Below are 17,965 nucleotides of genomic sequence, written 5' to 3'. Positions count from 1 at the left end.
CTTCTTCGTTGCATCGTGGTTCCTAACTTGAGGATAGAATGGATTTCATCCATGGGGAAGTCGTATCCCTATCATTTACTTAGTTTAGTTATCTTTTGATTTTCCAATCTTTTAGTTACATATTAACATATGATTTGATTTACTTTCCTAGCTCACATACTATCATTGAAATAACAAGTTTTTTGCCTATTTCCTTTCCACGACCCCAACACATCTTCGCTGCGCTGCTTCGGAATCTTGATAAGGGGATTACCATTATCATACATTGATAGATAGCTCTTGTGATTTATGTCTCTCTAATAATAATCAATTTGCACTCTAAGATGTTGACACTATTACGATCTGTTTCACGCATAATGGTATCATGAAAATCTTGTTTTGTACGACTATTTTTATTTTTTGGGCCAAACTTAAACATATACTCTAACTCCTATATTTTTCATTGGTTTTGTTTTATCTTAGACTCTTAGAAATTTTCTGACTAGGTCAACTTGCTCATTTTCGAGACACCAACTAGTAGATTTGGAATCAAAGATTCAGGTCTACACTCTAAAACTTCACCCGACCATTGAAATCCAAATTAGGAATTCAAGTGTTTAATAAATTATAATTAACCCTTACTTATCTCCTAATTATTGCCTTAGAAGTATAAATCAATTATTGTTCATAAATAATTATACGAGTACTTTACAGATAATAAATAGTAAGTTAAAATAATAGTACTAATATGGAGTGTACCATAAGAATGTGGAAAGGAGGTTGTAAGAATGTTGACATAACTTAAACCACTCCAAAACTTTGAAATACAAATTAAGCAACATATATGCTATTAAATCCCACCTACAACTTCACCATCTTAAACCCTTTTTTTTCTTCTTCTCCTTCTTCTATTCAATTTCTCTTGTAACTTATATGACATGAAATATTGTTATGCAGATTGGTTTGTACTTTATCCCCAAACCCCATTTGGTAATTATTCTAGTCATGCAGAATGTGCTCAAAATTTTATTCAATGGGTAACTATTCTATCTCTTGATTCAATCTCAATTTCATTTCATTTATTTTATTCACTCAGTAGTAGTTTATATAAGCAAAGGGATATTAAGTACTCTCCTCGTTCCATATAATGTACTTAATAGATTTACATAATTGTATTGGCGTTCATAAATGCTCCAAATGCCTTATGTCGTCCAAATTTATAAATTCAAATTCCATCTATTCTACAAATTACGTCTTATGAATCACATTATATAAATTCAACAATAAATATAAATATTAAATCTAGTGGAATCGAAACGAATAAGATTTTAGAGAGAAATTCAAAAGATAAAGTGGAGATGTGGAGCAAGACCACAACCACGTTTTAGAGATAGGGTCTTATCCCTTCATCACCATTTCACCACATCATTCACTCACTCTTTCTTTGTATTTTTTCTTTCATCTTTCTTATAGTATATTTATTTTCCCACATTAATTTCCGAGATTTTCCACACTTTTGTAAAAAAAATTGCACCACATATCTCTTAATACGTGTCGCCTCAAGGTTGGTTTTGTGGAAAATATTGCACTAAGATATTATTTCCTTGTCAAATCATACACGAATTAATGATTATTTGCAAACTCCAAACTCCAAACCTCCTACATTAATATTTGAATATTATTTCCAAGATGCCGAAAATGCAATTAGTTAATATGCATGTATCAACTATGTGACTGTATTATAGTATAAATCGTACAATTAATTAATATTTGGAAGAAGGGTTCTTATATTGTACGCCATGCATGATAAATTACTAGTAAATTACCACAGGCAAATAAATATTTTCATATTCGACAACATGCTAATATATTTAAGCACAAATTTAAAAGACAGATATAAATCTTACAAATGGACATTATATTGGAATACCTCGCAAATTAGTTGTTCAAAAAAACAAAAAACAAAAAATACCGTTGTGCATCGAAAGCATTTAATTGTTTTCAAATTTCTCTCCACTATTCTATCTTTCTTGATCTCTCAAACACAATGCAAGATGAAATTTGAGGTCAAAAATTGAAAGGCAACATCCAATCCCAATCTTCGAGTAATAGAAGCTGTGGTTCACTCACATTTCCCTTTCATTATCCATTGAATTTACTATTTACATGCATGCATTCTCTCTTCAAAACACTTTCTCAATTATACATACAAATTAAGGCGTTCAAATTTTGTCCCCAATTGAGCAATGTCGACCGTTAACGGCTGCCTCGCCTCTCAAATCTTCACCGCCGCCACCTCCGCCCGCGCTAGAGTTTCCCTCCGCCCCGCGGCCACCGCTCGCCTCAACAACTCCGGCTCCACTCCTCCCAGCCTCATCCGCAATGAGCCCGTCTTCGCGGCTCCCGCTCCCATCATCCACCCACTCTTGGTACTCTTTTTTAGAATGATGCTTTTTTTCTTCTCACCAACTGAGTTACGCGTTGAAATTCGAGTTATTTTCACCAACTGAGTTACGCTTTGACATTAATTTCTCACTCGTACATTTCAATTTCACTAATGTTACTACTTTATTGCAATTTTACTAATACATGCGAATATTAATGCATTTGATATTATTTATTTATGTGTGACACAAAAAGACAATAATTGAGTAAAAATTTGTAAGTCAAAGGTCAAGAATTATGCCACTTGCATAAGTTAGGTGATTGGTTGACATGAATGTTACATTTAGTACATGCACTATTCGTGTCGTCGTCGGTTGAATTAAGATTAACCGTAAATTTGCTATATGTAGTATATTTATAACTACCAGGATATGTATTGTCGCATTATCGAGTTTCACACTTTCACTAGCTACCAAATTACACTCCCATTTTTTTATGCAGGTTTGAAAATCTTCTAAGTAATGCTCACTTTTCTTCATAGGTGATCAAAATATTCGAAATCTTATTCAAACTAAATCAAAATTTAAAATTCGGTTCCAATTTGTCAATTTTCGGTTCGGATCGGATTAGTGTTTTTTTAAATCCGAAGTAATAAAAAATCTGAAATATTTATATATATTATCTATATAATAAATATATATTGTAATAATAAACTTAACAATTACTCCATTTTCTGTCCTACAAAAATAGACATTTTATTTTTTTGTGTATTTTCTCTCTAATGATATGAGACTCTTTCTCTACCATCAATACTTTAATCACTTTTTTCTTTTTATTTCACTCTTATTTTACCAATTGTGCATTATAACTCGTTACATCGGAAGATGTGCTCTTTTTATGGGGCGAATGGAATATAAAACATTTGCGCTGAATAATTCTAATGATATTTGGTAGTATTAGATTTTTAACTTTCGATTTTTTTACATTTTTATACAATTTCGATTTTTTGAACGTATCATATCATAATTCATACTACTTTGAGCTATCAGAAACATTTTTCATAAAATTTAAGATTTTTGGATCGGATCAATTTGGGCAAATATTTAATTCGAAATCCGAATACTGCTTCTCTAAAATTCTTATTCATATGCTCCTATATAATTTCTCCAACACGATTTAAAAAATGCAGAAAGAAGACATGGGAAAGGACTCCTACGAACAAGCCATGGCTGCACTCGAGAAGCTTCTTACGTTGGCTCTCTCTCTCTCTCTCTCTCACATACACACACCAACTACTGCAACATTAAGTTATAGTAGTATACTACTTGCAAAATAAAATTGTGCACATATGGATATGTAGTGAGAATGGAGTGATAGAACCAGTGGCGGCGGCGAAAGTCAATGAAATCACGGCAGAGCTTACAACAGCTGGCGGCGGCGCCACCATCTCATCCGAGTCAGTTGAGAGGCTGAAAACTGGCTTCATCACCTTCAAAAGAGAGAAATACGAGTATGCCAACGCATCCATTTAACTTTTCTTTGTCCTTAAAAAAACACTAAACTTACTAACTTCATATTGATCCGAAAATTTAATTCAGGAAAAATCCAGCTCTTTACGGTGAACTAGCCAAAGGCCAGAGCCCTACGGTTCATATTTTTTGTTTATTTTTTTCCCTATGATAAAATTTAATATACTGTGGAAATTAATTTTTTGCGTACGTCATGTATGTGTAGTACATGGTCTTTGCATGTTCGGACTCGCGTGTGTGCCCCTCGCACGTGCTGGACCTTCAACCGGGTGAAGCTTTCGTCGTCCGCAACGTCGCCAACTTGGTGCCCCCATTTGACAAGGTGAATTTTTTTCATTGAAAATTAATTAATAGTACGATTTGATGTTCAATATTATGGGTCATATTATTACTATTCATTTTTTTAAAAAAATTTCAGACTAAATACTCGGGAGTAGGAGCTGCTGTTGAGTATGCTGTTCTCCATCTGAAGGTGAAGTAATTAATTAATTTTTATTTTTGAAAATATTGGTGAATTATGAATGATCATAATTTATATAGTAAGTTGTTGTTGCAGGTGAAGGAGATTGTTGTGATAGGGCACAGTGCATGCGGAGGGATCAAGGGAGTCATGTCCTTCCCATATGATGGCTCCTCATCCACGTAAGCACGCTTTCATATTTACTCGTGTCGTTTCAAAACTGCCTATTTACTAAGCCAAACAGTATGATGTCATTTTTCATGTGTTGGTTGTGATTTCAGTGACTTCATTGAGGATTGGGTGAAGATTGCATTACCTGCCAAGAACAAGACATTGGCCGAGTGCTCAAAAGACACACCATTCGGCGAGCAATGCACCACTTGCGAAAAGGTATAACTTGCGGATCAGGGTCATGACCCTTCTGGAAATTTTATAATTGTAGTAGTAAATTTTATTCGAGCTCATATGCACAAACTGATTCTTGATCTTGTAAAACAGGAAGCTGTGAACGTGTCGCTAGGAAACCTGCTCTCATACCCGTTTGTTCGGGAAGGGTTGGTGAAGAAGACGCTAGCGTTGAAGGGTGGATACTATGACTTTGTGAATGGGAGTTTCGAGCTGTGGGGGCTTGACTTCAGCCTATCGCCATCTCTCTCTGTATGAACTTGAGTCGCACTTCTTCCCTATTTCTCTCTCAGCAATCTTGCCTTTGTATTTTTATTTCTCAGTAAGTAAAAGAAAAAGCATAAAGAGGGAGGGAGACTACTTTTTTTGTTGTATGTCAATGTTAATATAACTGTTTTTTTGTTTGTGAAATAAGAGTTGAGATTTGGGGTTATGTATTTATTGTGGGCATTTCTTTTGGTTCATTTTTGGATAGGTAAAAGATGTGGCCACAATTCTGCACTGGAAGCTCTATTAGGAAAATTGGGTGTGAGGCAGCCCAATCTGCAGAGTGATGGGGTTTATCTGTATCTATCATCTGGGATTAATACAAATAAAATACTACTTTTTGTGTAAAGAAAATGAGTGCTAGTGCTACATAATTGATTGCTACAGGTGATTCTATGATGTATCAATTACTACAATAGGTGGTAAACATGTTAACTTACCAAAATCTTAACCACATTTTGAACAACAAACATAATCTCCATTCTAATAGATAAAAAATTCTAGTGTATTTCAAAGAGGGAGAGAGACTCACAACATTTTGTTTAAGGGTCTCAATTCCTTGGGCACCCCACTGAAATTGCCAGAAGTAACATCTGATTCAAACAATGGTCTCTCCCCAATTATCCACTGAATGCCTTCAGCAAGATGCTCCTTGCTTGGCGTCAGCATCACGTAATTGGGATCAGCCCTCTGATAACTGCGTGTCGAGTTGTGAAATGAAATTTAATGAGAACTAACTCAACATATGAGGTGCTAATAGAGAATGCAGAGAGGGAGTAACAGGGGATGAACTTACATTCCTTCCCGAATATTTTCGACTTGGATACCGAGACCATATGATGTCTCCCTTTTTGCACGGTCTCTGATAGCTGTATGCAAATGTTTGTTATGGTCAAAGACATGGAGACTATTACATGAATTATGTAGATGTCACAGCATACGATGATTCAAAGAGACTACAGATACGGAGGATGCATATCGGTATACGCTTATGGCCGTTTATAGGTATCACCTTCAGCTAACACACTACAATCATTGATTTCACCTCACTATGGGGCAGAAGGTGAAACGATGTCTAATGCTAACATGTTTGTGTGTGCATGTAGTGCAATCGCGATAGATAGGAGGGAATATTATAGAATCATTGCACGAGCAGGAAAAATCCAATTACAAATACCATGAAGAAATGAGAGCAGTACCTGAGATGCTTAATGTGAAAGAAGGTTTCCACCATGACTTAAAAGCCAAGGCTATTGAGGAGCTTAAAGGTCCCAACTTACCCTGAGAAAACCGAGTAATGGTTTCATAAATATGGTGTTATTTAACAAAGCGAATACAGCACAGCACACATATCTAAGTGTTACCTTTATTAAAAAGTTCTTATTAGCTTGCCACGATGCACCAATTTGGAAACTAGAATCGTGAATATTGTTCGCTTGTTGGGCATCATCGACCCTTCAAAGAAAGTATTGGAAGAGCTCTATTTACCCGCATGTTTCAGTATAACATGGACTATGAACAAGGCCTGAAGCCAAATTAAAATTGCACACAGCTAATTGGTGGAAATACCTTGTCTGCAACTCAAAACCAAAGTCAATGTAGTTTGTGATTCCAACTACTTCTTTTGGCTCCAATGGATTTTTAACCTGCATAAAATCATTTTTTTATTACCACCCCAATTCAAACGTTATGCATCATGGAAATAGACTAACGTAGATATTGCACAGCAAAGCCATCTCATAGACTATGAGGTGAATACAAACACACACAATGACACAATAGCTTATGAAGAGAGCAAGGAGAGACTGTGTGTGTGTGTGTGTGTGTGAGTGAGTGAGTGAGTGAGTGAGAGATCCGTCTTTGGACTACCTCATGCTGGTAGAAAGAAGCAATGAACTGCAAATCATTAACAAATACAAAGTTGTGAGTAGGAAGCATAGAAAGAATACAACAAGACATGACAAGACATGGGAATGGGAGATTTCCTAATACGGGTGTCTAATATGGTCAAATTGTGGATATTATTAACATGCATGAGCAGTACATTTATACTGCGAAATCATGCATCATATTCATGATAATGCAAGTGCAAGATATTCCCCTGAGGATGTACAAGCAAGAGTTTGAATATCTTCACGACCATTCGTTATCCTTGCCATGCTACAAGAAAAGATAAACGAAAACCTACTAGTAAATGAGATGGTTGTAGGCAATTGAAAACTAAATTAGCATCAGCCTCACATATGACTTCTCAAATTTGGTTACGAACAGAATTGACAACTTATGACTGAAAGCGATAAGCTGCCTGTGTTATATATGGTCATAGTAATGGATAAAGCCTTGTTAAAATTTACTCGTATTGATCAAGACATACCACCTAATATTACTTTATCTTAGCTAGCTAGTCAACGCTTCTGTTTTGAGCTCTCATCTAAGAAATTATATTGATTTGACATGCTAGAACCACAGAAAAACCTTCCTCAGTGAATTATTAATAGTAGTCAATCATTAACTAATGGCATCCCAATGTAAAAGTTAAATAACTTGACTAGAAGAGAGTCTGATTGCCAAGGCAAAAATGGCTGAAAAATTAAGCAGGAACTCTAAAACTACAGAAGGAAACCTGGGAGTTTTTAGCAAGTTCAAGCCCAAAGTTAAATGATGGGCTCAATGGGCTCTCTGATCCAAGCCCATAACCAATTGCACAGCTCCAATTTGCTAAGTTTTTGTATCTAGCTCCATCTTTGCTTTCAACTACAGTACATCAAGAAAAATATACTCCAAGTAATAGAATCACGATTATAAATTTTGAGAGATAGCATTGTTTAGCAGTTTAATTTCCGTACTATTCATTTCGTTCCAATGAAGATGGTTCAGAAAACATTTATTCATCCAAACTACGGTTAACCACACATACAATATGAATGCTAGCTATGGAATTCAAAATGGCAATCAAAATAGTGTAAAGAGCCAGCCCTACTGTGTTTTTAAATATCCACAACAAGCATGATTAAGTATATCCCAAAAGAAATATGTGCTCATCTAAGAAACATGGCTAGACAGTAATTCTGATAATCTGTAATATACCTTCAAAAGAAGCAACTTATTTTCACAGGACAGAGTACCTATTTCAACCATTCATTGCAAGCTTGCAACCAACAAAGAGAGCGTCTTCAGCTCTAAATAAGATAGTATGTGTTTATTTTTGTTATTAATAATTCAGAGGCATGAGGAATGTAAGGAAAATATCAGTACTGCACCAGAATAATATGCTTTGAAACAAATGACTGCAGTAGTTCACAAATTTCAAAATTTGAAACTTCTATTCTTGTGGAAGTTCTAGGAGAGAAAGGAAACAGGTATTAGTTTGACAAATAACATACATATTGGTTCGTATTGCACTCCAGCAGTTAACCTTCCCATCTTGCTTACTAACCATGCATTTTTCGGGAGTTCATCAGCCGATGCTGCAGTAAGAAACAACTTAGTTGGGAGAATTCGTGTTGTTCGCATGTGTTAACAGGCATATATAATTTGTTAAGTACTTTACCAGGAAATGGGACGAATGTAGCTCCAACTGACAAATTAGAAGAGCCATATCTCAAACCCATGTAGCCATATTCTTCAGAAAATTTTCTGATTGCTCAAAGATGTCATAAACATTGGACAAATAGACAAGCATATTCCAACTTCTCAACATCACTCTTTTAATTGAAAATCCAAAAGTAACCTTTGTTTTGAAAGAATAGGGAAGATGCCAAATGCTCCAAACCCAGACTTGGGATAGTATGCACAGGATCTCATCAGTAGAGTTCTGCATATACAACAAACGGAGAGTATATAAATCAATTGTTTCCAATACAGAAGTAGATATGAAAAAGTTCCATGCAAGACTTGGTTCTTACGGTTCTGAGTTTGAAACAGAGAGATCGACAAACGTGTGAGGATCAAGAACATCACTAGAAAGAAACAATGGACCTTTTTCAGCACGTCATCAAGAAGGAACTGAAATTATGGTTAAATCGCGTGTCTAAGTAGATTCCCAAAACCTTTGCCAGTGAAACTGTGCATTTCCTGCAAATTTCTCGTCTGGCTTGTGATTGAGTGGACCATCAACCTGAACATGCTAAGGAACACTAATGCATAACAACCTTTATGTCAAGTAGCTCAGTAACTGCAAAGTTATCCACTTAACTCCAAACCTAAAGTAACTGATTATTGCCATTTTTAGTCTTGCAAAATTTGACAAGCTACAAGAAAAGAAACCTAAGCAGCCACTACTATAAAAAAAACAATGTTTATTGATAAGGAAACAACTAAGAATGCTAACATTTCACCAAATAATCACTATAGATTGATTGCATTGATAGTTACACATACCATCTAAATATCTTGTGAAATTAATGAGCTCGAATAACGCTAGAACTAACACACGTCTTAGTCGCATCACGGAATTATCATGGATCCAAATTTCACTCCTTCCCCTTTTCCTATTTTGATTCTCCCACTGAAATCTCTAAACTATAATTTTTAAAAAATAGCAAAGGAAAACTTAAATCGCGTAATCAAACACATCACGGATACAGTGGCAATCAAATCGACATGCGGATCATCGATAGAATTGGGATCAGATAAGAATTCAAAAAGCAACACAAAAAGAATATGCCCACCTTATCCCTGCAGTCCTATGATCCTAAGATAAAAATCGGGAACTATCGCAACGAGCATACCAAAATTCAGGAACTATCGTAACAGCTGGATACGGCATTTGGAAATTGTATTCAAACACAAGCAAAACTATTGAGAAATGTTTATGTATGACAGTTGCTTTCAACTTAATCAAAGCTATTCCAACTTTCACTTCATGAATGCATATTTTCTTCTTTAAAGTCTAAATTAATTCGTTTTCTTTTATGGCTGGACTGTCTAAGTTAATTTATCGGTTAACTCACGGTGCATTACTTTACTACCACGTTTGTGCAGTTCCACCCGACTGCTTTGGCTGATGAAGGTCTTCCTGTTAAGCCGAAAGAGGCCCAACAAAATTCCTTTTTAATAACTGACGCCATGAGAGGGGACGGAGGAATCCTATACAACATGGACATGGAGAGGTTCATGCCCATGTATGACGAGGGGGCCTAGCTTGCCCCCCAGAGATGTTGTAGCGAGAACCATAGACGATCAGCTCAAGAAGCGAAATGAGATATATGTCCTTCTCGGCATAAGCCACAAGCCCAGAGAAAAAATTCTCTCCCACTTCCCCAACATAGCAGCAGAGTGTCTCAAGCATGGCTTAGACATAACCCGACAGCCAATCCCTGTTGTTCCTGCAGCTCATTACATGTGTAGCGGAGTTCGTGCAGGACTCCAAGGGGAAACCAACGTCAGAGGTCTCTATGTAGCTGGTGAAGTCGCCTGCACTGGCCTGCACGGAGCAAATCAGCAACTTCATCTTCCCATCTTCACCTGAAAGCCATGGAGCTCAAGGCAACTTCACAGGTAACCGAATGTAGTTAGTAGAAAAAACAACTCGAATTTGTCGATTTTTCGCCACCTAAACTTCAGGTGGCCTGCATTTTGTTTTACAGAAACATGTTGCACGACTGGATTATGTCCAGCAACTTCAAATTATTGTAGACATGATATATTCAATAGTAATTCTTTTTTTGTTTAAGTACACTTAAGTAAGTGAGATTAATCACAAACAAACACCCCAAAGTTGACAAATTTCACCATAATTTGTCATTTCCCACATCTGCTCTTCCATTTCCATCAAAACAGGTTTGTACATCAATTCCACAACAGGTGAGACAGCAACAAGCAAATTCCTTCTAACACTAATGATTAAGCAGTTCTCGTCCCCTACAAAATCTTCATCTAATACAAGTCCAAATCAAAACATACTCAAGCATACTCATCATTGATATCGCTCTCAGAATCCGAGACTTGAGTCCTGGGCTTCATCAAGCTATCGAGGTGAAATGATGAATCTTCCTCCATCTCTTCCAAGTCAATTGAGTCGTAGTTCATCCGGTCTTCAAATTTCTCATCCGAACAGTTGAGGAGCCAAGCAAGAGAACACTTGATACCCTTCTGCGCAATCATCCTATGTCTTGGCTTAACAGTGGCCTCAAGGCCATAAGTGAAGTAAGCCGGAAAAGCCACTAAATCATCCAATGGCCTACCCATCGCAGACTTGAAGAAATCAAAGCTTAGCTTCATGATGTCAACGTTCAAGGCCAACAGCTGTGGACACCCGACCACCATCTTCCTCACTTGTTCTACAGAGAATCCGCATTCCTTTAGGAAATCGACATGCCTCACAATTGCTTTGTCGCTGAGAACTACACTCTGAGGCATCTTTTCTAATATCCTCCCAATTTCTTCGGGACTTGTTTCTACAACGGAGTTGAGAAAGTCGCGTTTACTGAGAAGCTTCGATTCCAGGTCGATGCCCATGATTTCGGGATATTGAGCAATCACGTTTGCAAGTGACTTCTGTCTAACATTACACTCTAAAAGCAGTTTGATATTCGGTTTCACCCTCTCGTTAAGTCCAAAACCGAGGATATGAGGCCGCTTCTCAACCAACCTAGCAACAGCTAGGGAAGGTATTCCCAAGCTTCCCAAATACTCCACAAAGGGTTTAATCACTCGACCAACTCGCATACCCAATATCTCCGGGTATCTAGTTAACACTCCTCCAATCTCACGCCTGGCTACTCCAATCCCAACCAAATAAGCAACGGAAGTACTCATGGTGCCCTCAAGCTTGAATCCCAAAACCTCCGGGTATCTCTCAAGAACTCGAGGAATATCACTAGGCTTGATATCCATACCCTGAAGATAGTTAACAACTGGTTGAAGGTCAACCACAACACTAGCATGGAGGACTTGAGGGTACCTGCGCAAGAACTCGGTAAAAGTAGATTTCCTGACACCGAGCTTGCCAAGGAAATCCAGCACCGGAACCATATTCTTCTTCACACTGCAGCCAAGAACAAGAGGGTAATTGTTGATATCTTCGACTGTAAGCCCTAGCTTGTGAAGGAAATCCACGCGCTCTCTCATGACCTCAACAGTGACAGGAAGCTCTAATCCGTCAAGCTCATCAGGAACGATGCCAATACCTTTTAAGAAGTCATAAACACGGGCACGATTAGCAATCCTTTCGTTCTTCAGCTCTAATAAACTAGGGTGAGTGTAAAATGAAGAAGGATTAACTTCATTCCGCTCCCTATTATATCTATCTCCCTTCGACAAAGATACATTTTTGGAGGTGGATGGACGGGTTCGGCCAGAAACAGAGGAATGAATGTTCATCACCAGTCTACATCTCTTCACACAAATGCAGGGAGACAAGATAGATAATGATTTTGATCCATGGAAAGCAAAAGCAGGCAAGTCGCAATGCACAAGCAGAAGACTAGGTCTGGGGAGGCTAGTAATCTTCATTCCCTCTAACAAAGTAGACAATCAGCTCTGCAATATGAAGGAGCAAAATAAGCAAATTTCATTTCTTGGAATTCAAGCCCACCTCCAGTAAAGCTGAAAATTCACATAACCACTAGAAAGAAACGCAATCGATTATTCATAATTCAAGAAACACAATTAATCAATAAACAGAATCCACAGATATAAAAATCAGATCTTGGTCACACACCCACAATCAACAGAGGGAAACCCATTTTTGGGGATGAAAACACCTCCAACAATACACCAAAACCCATCTCAAATCATTCTTTTTTGCGTCGTTTTGTGAACAGTGACTACCCAAAAATGGGGTAGTACTGTAGCAAACGCAACTTCTTTCTGAAAAATGCAACTACACCCTTTTGTATTGTATTTTCAAATAGAGGGAGACTTACCTGATTTATGGTGGAAGAACTTGGAGGAGAGAAAGAACGAAAAAGAAAAGTTGAGGGAAGAAGAAGAAGAAGATGAGCCGGCGACATTTATATGTGGAAGTAAAATGGGCTTTGGGCTGATAACTCTTATCAATCAAAATATTATGTATTTAGATTGAAGATTGCAGGTTAGAATAAATTAGGATTTCATATACTACTAATACTACTATTAAACTAGTCTTGTGTATGCGTTTTTATTTAACTTGACGCATATTCTTAAATAATTTAACTAATAAAAATGGACGCATATTTAACTAGTAATCTAAATAATTAAATGGGCGCGTATTTGACAAATAATCAATTGAAATTCATACTCCAACAAGTTTTAAATAAAGTATTTATTATATATTTTTAATAATTTACGATATTAGTATAACATGATTTAATACTTGCTCTTTTTAAATTGCTAACTTATCAACGTAATATAATAAAATGTCACACGATGATATTAATATGTCAACACAAATTCAGTTTGTTCTTGGGTTGATGTCAATATTTAAATATTAACATAAAGACATAAGTATGTCACTTAAATTTGTGTTGACATATTAATTTCGTTATGTTGACATTCTTAATATATATATATATATATATATATATATATATATATATTGCGTTGATGAGTTAGCAAGTTAGCAATTTTAAAAAAATAGTAATGGATCGCACCAACATGATTTAATACTATAAGTAGATAAATTAAATAATTATTGAAAGTGTTGTGGGTTATTGTGTAATTTAAAAATAAATAAGTAGATAAATTATCGCACCAATGGCTAGGACGTGCGATCATCCAATATTGTGGATGCTCTCAGTGAATTGTTTGGTCCATATTTAGAATGATGTGTATGATTAGTACTATTTGTTTAAAGTTGTCATATTTAGACTTAATCTAACTTTGGTGGACATCCCAAAATAATAAAAAGTAGTCGATTTTCTATGGACGGAAGTAGTATATTGCATTGATAGAAGGGTCATTTTACACGAGTCAGTCCATTCAAGTTTAGGAGGTTCCGATTTTTAGTTGAACTAATTTAGCATCCTTAATCTCACGATCATATGAGGGCCAGGGTGGTAAATGAATAGTAATCTCACGATCAAATGAGGCAGTGACGCTGCTTTTAAAAAATTTATGTTTATTTGTTAATAAGAAAAAGTGACATTGTTTTAAAAAAATTATGTATATTGGCCAAAAAGCAAGTGAGATTAATGACAAACACACACTCCAAAATTGACAAATTTCACCATATTTTGTCATTTCCCACTCCTGTTTTTCCATTTCCTTCAATGCAGGTTTGTACATCAATCCAACAAAGCAACAAGCCAATTCCCCTAATAATACTAATGATTAAGCAGTTCTTGTCCCTTAACAAATCCTCATTTAATACAAGCCCCACGTCACACTCACAAGATGAAATATCTAATCCAAATCCAATTTCTAGAAAAGTGAAGCACATTATTTGTTGAAGGTCTATTATCATTATCAATAGTGGTTACACCAACAATAACAAAATGAAATTCCCATCTTTACTTCATCAAAACACAAACTTACATAGAATGCTATAAGGTACATAACACAATCGACAGCAACATCTCAAAAGCCCCTCTACATCTACTACGCTGATATCGACCTTTTCGTACCAAAAAACGAGCAAAACTCTCATTCCACACGCCGATCCTGTAACCACAAGGCGCAACGAAACACACCAACTAAAACCTTTTTGTTATCAACATGTACATTAGATGAAACGGAAACCATATAAACTATCGCCAAAACAAGTGTTCGCATTTTTTTAGGAAACGTCGATAATACTGCCATGAACTGCGTCGTTCTTGACAAGCAAAGTCTCCAGTGATCTTCTCGATTTTCTGGTCCTGGACTTTCCTGCTTCTTTCAATAGTGTATCCAGCCTTGCCTTCTCATCCTCCACGTCGGGATTCACTGTCCCGAGCCTCTCCTCCCTCAGCTCCACAATGTACTCCAAGATTTCAATTGCATCACTTGTTCTATAGTCACATTTCCAAAATAAAATTCAAATATAAAATCTTAACTCAGTATCGCAAAGTATACTCAAAATGGATGAGAATATACACATTATATTTGTGACATATAAAAATTAGTTATTCAAAGAGTTTTCATTACTATACCTTCCCATTGCATCATAAGTTCCTGCAAGATTGTTGTAAACTCCGAGTGTATCAGCATGGAACGGCCCACATTCGGACTCGAGAATGTCCCGAGCTTCTTCCAACAGATCAGCAGCCTCGTTGATCGAGAAGAGCTGCACCGCAGCAAGCCCCATCTGATTGAGAGCAATACCAAAAATTGCAGACTTCTTCTCCCCTGTCAAGCGAAACTTCGTTGCAGCACTCTTCAAAGCATTGTACGACTCGACATAGTTTCCCAAGATGTAGTACAGCACTCCCATTTGAGCTTCGACTCCTGCAATGATGCTCTGCTGGCCAGGCGTGTTCCCATACGCTCTTATAGCCCTCTGCAGCAGCTGGAGTGCCTGCTGAGGCTCGTCCAACGACTCATAGATCGCGGATATATCCACCAAACCACTCGCGATCTCCTCAGGAGGGCTCCCCCGCGCTGGCTTGGCGTAAATCTTGAGAGCGCTCTCGCAGTAGGATTTGCAATCGCTGAATTTCCCAATCTTGTTGTACAAATCAGCCAAACGAACATAGACAGACGCCACGGATGGATGGCTGTCGCCTTTGATGCCCCTGAACGTGCTGAGCGCCTTCTGATATGCGCAGATGGCCTCATCGTAACGAAGCAGAGACAGATACGCGTCGCCAATGCTGCAATCAATGGCTGAAACATCAGCATTCTGGCCATTGGCAGACATTGCCATGCTTGCAATCACATAATGCTCGAGTGCACCCTCGTAGTCGCCTTTGGTGTCACAGATAAGCCCAAGGAGCCGCCTATCCGCTGCCTCCTCAGGTGAGGCTACCGATCCGTTCAACTTATGAATGTCCACCGCCATATAGCAGAGTCGCTCCGCTTGCTCAAACTGCATTGCTTGCACATGTGCCTCGGCCAAATACCTACACGTCTCCCCAAACCTCGGATCGTTCTCCCCCAACACCTGTCGTTGGATCTCCAAACCCGCGGTGTAGAGCAGAATCGAGTTCTCAATCTGCACCAGCATCGCGTAAGTATCACCCAACTGCATACACCCTGAAAACTTGGCAAGAGCATGGTTCTGGCCTAAATCCATGGCAGGAATCTCGATCGACTTCTCAAGAAGGGGGATGGCCTCGTTGTGCCTCCCCAGCCTGCAATACAACGCGGACACAACGTGCAAACACATCACATAGTCAAGATCGGGTTCCTTCTCACCACCCGAAGAGGCCTCAAACGACTTCATAGCCCTCAGAGCCGAGTCAAGAGCCTTCTGAGGATTCACCCCCGTTGCCATCATGTCCCTCGCCTGCTTCAGCAGATACGGACCAAGAAACTTCGCCTCGCCACCATTCTCCTCTGCCACACTCTGCGCTCTCCCCCTCTCGATCTTTGCAGAAGAAGACGTCCCCCATTTCTTGACACCCTTCGTGCTAGGCGGTTTCCCATTGGAGGGCCTCCCATTTTGTGTCTTGCTCCTCATCGTTGCCTTCTTGGAGGCCTCGGAGGGCAGCTCCACACACGAGTGGCGCCTAACCTGCGACTTTGAAGTAGGCGAGTCACAGCTAAAACCGGCTGGATTGACTCTAAACTTCTCCCCAAAACTATCTTCCTTGACTACTACTTTCTTCATCTGCCCTCCTCCATTAGTCCCACTCACGCCATGCTCGCCTCCAGCGAGGAAATTCAGCTCAGAGTCAAGGCGCGACTCCTCACCATACGAGAGGTAGCTGCGTTTGGATTGAGAGTGATCCGAGCTCTGCATATCACACACATTGTTGTAGAGGTCCTCAATGGTGTTGTTCTCCACCACACCATCCATGGCTAGGTCGAGAGAGTCGCTGTCATGGCTCGTTGAGCTCGTGGGGGGGCTGTGAGTGCTCAACGGGCTACGAGGCGACCTCTCCACGAAACTCTCCTTACGAGGAACATAATGCTGCTCATCTTTCTCCTTGGAAAGCCTCTCCTTCAACTCAGGCATTCTCACTCAATTCCAGATTCCACTCCAACTAGATTTTTTTCTTTCCTCTTTGATTGAAATTCAAAAGTTGCAGTTAGTTTTGACCAAAATTCATTAGGAAATTACAGTACTTAATGATAACCCCAACTCATCAAAGGCATTAAAAATGGAATGTAAATGTAAAAATTCAATCTTTAATGCATTATAGATCAGATAATTCCTTCTTCTTTTTTCTCTTTTGCACCACACAAATATGATCATCCAGAAATCTAGGAAATATATTTTTCTTAAATTCTACAACAAAAATCACAACACAAAAACGAAAACTAAATAAAAGAAAATTGATAAGATGATGATACCTTAATAATTAGTGTTGAGAGAAGAGAAATTGATTGGTTATAGGCAATGCGCGTGCATATCTGTCTCTGCCCTTGATTGCTAGTTGTTCATGTATATATAATTGATGGGCAGAGGAGATGAAGAGAAATGGAAATGGTGGTTGGTTTGAACTTTGAAGACGAAGGGAAGGGAAGGGAGGGGCAGAATTGGATAATCGAGAATCCAGATTTTATAAAATATACTGATGATTGAGATCAAATAAATGATTGCAAAATTAGACAAATATAGGTAGATGATTCCAAGTTTCTAATTTTTTTACATTTTAGTGTGTGAATACATGTATATAGAAGGATGTGTATGCATAGTTGAGATGTTGCAAGCCACCTCCCACCGCCGTTGCCAACCGCCGCAATTCAGTTTTTGTATTTTCCGATTTTGTTTTTTCTTAGCAGTTGAGTTTTTTTTATATACTCTATTAATTTAAAATAATAAAACTATAAGGAAATATTTATGATAAACATTTCAAAATAACAATATAAAATACTTATTTAACAGCGGGTAGATGAAATGCCGTTTTTTATGGCATACTACAATTCTGTAATT

The 17,965-nt window shown here is 37.9% G+C and overlaps 4 protein-coding genes across 5 annotated transcripts; 1 reads left to right on the top strand and 3 right to left on the bottom strand.

The window, feature by feature from the left end:
* Positions 1–1,926: 1,926 nt before the first annotated feature.
* On the top strand, positions 1,927–5,374 carry LOC121776460 (carbonic anhydrase 2-like). Its single transcript, XM_042173633.1, has 10 exons — positions 1,927–2,408; positions 3,554–3,615; positions 3,725–3,874; positions 3,963–4,011; positions 4,099–4,215; positions 4,312–4,365; positions 4,450–4,535; positions 4,635–4,743; positions 4,852–5,010; positions 5,234–5,374. Exons 1-10 carry the CDS (start codon positions 2,226–2,228, stop codon positions 5,273–5,275), a joined length of 1,011 nt encoding a protein of 336 aa, XP_042029567.1. The 5' UTR covers positions 1,927–2,225; the 3' UTR covers positions 5,276–5,374.
* A 143-nt stretch (positions 5,375–5,517) lies between these two features.
* Positions 5,518–9,793, bottom strand: LOC121776628. Its single transcript, XM_042173819.1, has 14 exons — positions 9,739–9,793; positions 9,610–9,695; positions 9,075–9,142; positions 8,931–8,984; positions 8,756–8,839; positions 8,576–8,661; positions 8,409–8,492; positions 7,649–7,779; positions 6,895–6,921; positions 6,595–6,671; positions 6,390–6,480; positions 6,225–6,306; positions 5,822–5,894; positions 5,518–5,722 (listed from the first exon to the last, which is right to left on the bottom strand). The coding sequence occupies exons 1-14, from the start codon at positions 9,791–9,793 to the stop codon at positions 5,554–5,556; spliced, it is 1,167 nt and encodes a 388-aa protein (XP_042029753.1). The 3' UTR covers positions 5,518–5,553.
* A 970-nt stretch (positions 9,794–10,763) lies between these two features.
* On the bottom strand, positions 10,764–13,047 carry LOC121776459 (transcription termination factor MTERF4, chloroplastic-like). 2 transcript variants are annotated; one of them, XM_042173631.1, is made up of 2 exons: positions 12,894–13,047; positions 10,764–12,507 (listed from the first exon to the last, which is right to left on the bottom strand). In XM_042173631.1, the coding sequence occupies exon 2, from the start codon at positions 12,478–12,480 to the stop codon at positions 10,930–10,932; it is 1,551 nt and encodes a 516-aa protein (XP_042029565.1). In that variant the 5' UTR covers positions 12,481–12,507; positions 12,894–13,047; the 3' UTR covers positions 10,764–10,929. The 2 variants fall into 2 exon arrangements, with proteins under 2 accessions (XP_042029565.1, XP_042029566.1); XM_042173632.1 differs by lacking the exon at positions 12,894–13,047 and adding an exon at positions 12,689–12,839.
* Positions 13,048–14,434: 1,387 nt separating this feature from the next.
* On the bottom strand, positions 14,435–17,666 carry LOC121777455 (protein KINESIN LIGHT CHAIN-RELATED 2-like). The gene is made up of 3 exons (XM_042174721.1): positions 17,383–17,666; positions 15,078–17,091; positions 14,435–14,936 (listed from the first exon to the last, which is right to left on the bottom strand). Exons 2-3 carry the CDS (start codon positions 17,042–17,044, stop codon positions 14,723–14,725), a joined length of 2,181 nt encoding a protein of 726 aa, XP_042030655.1. The 5' UTR covers positions 17,045–17,091; positions 17,383–17,666; the 3' UTR covers positions 14,435–14,722.
* Positions 17,667–17,965: the final 299 nt, after the last annotated feature.

The sequence above is a fragment of the Salvia splendens genome, chromosome 18 (genome assembly GCF_004379255.2).
Source record: "Salvia splendens isolate huo1 chromosome 18, SspV2, whole genome shotgun sequence".
NCBI lineage: Eukaryota > Viridiplantae > Streptophyta > Magnoliopsida > Lamiales > Lamiaceae > Salvia > Salvia splendens.
The sequence above is the reverse complement of the archived record's forward strand: the minus strand, read 5'-3'. Positions and strand labels throughout refer to the sequence as shown.

Coding starts and splice junctions, on each gene's coding strand:
- LOC121776460 (XM_042173633.1), top strand. CDS start 2,226: ATGTCGACCGTTAACGGCTGCCTCGCCTCTCAAATCTTCACCGCCGCC. Junction 3,875..3,962: donor TTCAAAAGAGAGAAATACGA/GTATGCCAACGC, acceptor AATTTAATTCAG/GAAAAATCCAGCTCTTTACG. Junction 4,216..4,311: donor TGGTGCCCCCATTTGACAAG/GTGAATTTTTTT, acceptor AAAAAATTTCAG/ACTAAATACTCGGGAGTAGG.
- LOC121776628 (XM_042173819.1), bottom strand. CDS start 9,793: ATGCCGTATCCAGCTGTTACGATAGTTCCTGAATTTTGGTATGCTCGT. Junction 8,493..8,575: donor TACATTCGTCCCATTTCCTG/GTAAAGTACTTA, acceptor TTCTTACTGCAG/CATCGGCTGATGAACTCCCG. Junction 5,723..5,821: donor GAAAATATTCGGGAAGGAAT/GTAAGTTCATCC, acceptor CTCGACACGCAG/TTATCAGAGGGCTGATCCCA.
- LOC121776459 (XM_042173631.1), bottom strand. CDS start 12,480: ATGAAGATTACTAGCCTCCCCAGACCTAGTCTTCTGCTTGTGCATTGC.
- LOC121777455 (XM_042174721.1), bottom strand. CDS start 17,044: ATGCCTGAGTTGAAGGAGAGGCTTTCCAAGGAGAAAGATGAGCAGCAT. Junction 14,937..15,077: donor ACTTATGATGCAATGGGAAG/GTATAGTAATGA, acceptor ATGTGACTATAG/AACAAGTGATGCAATTGAAA.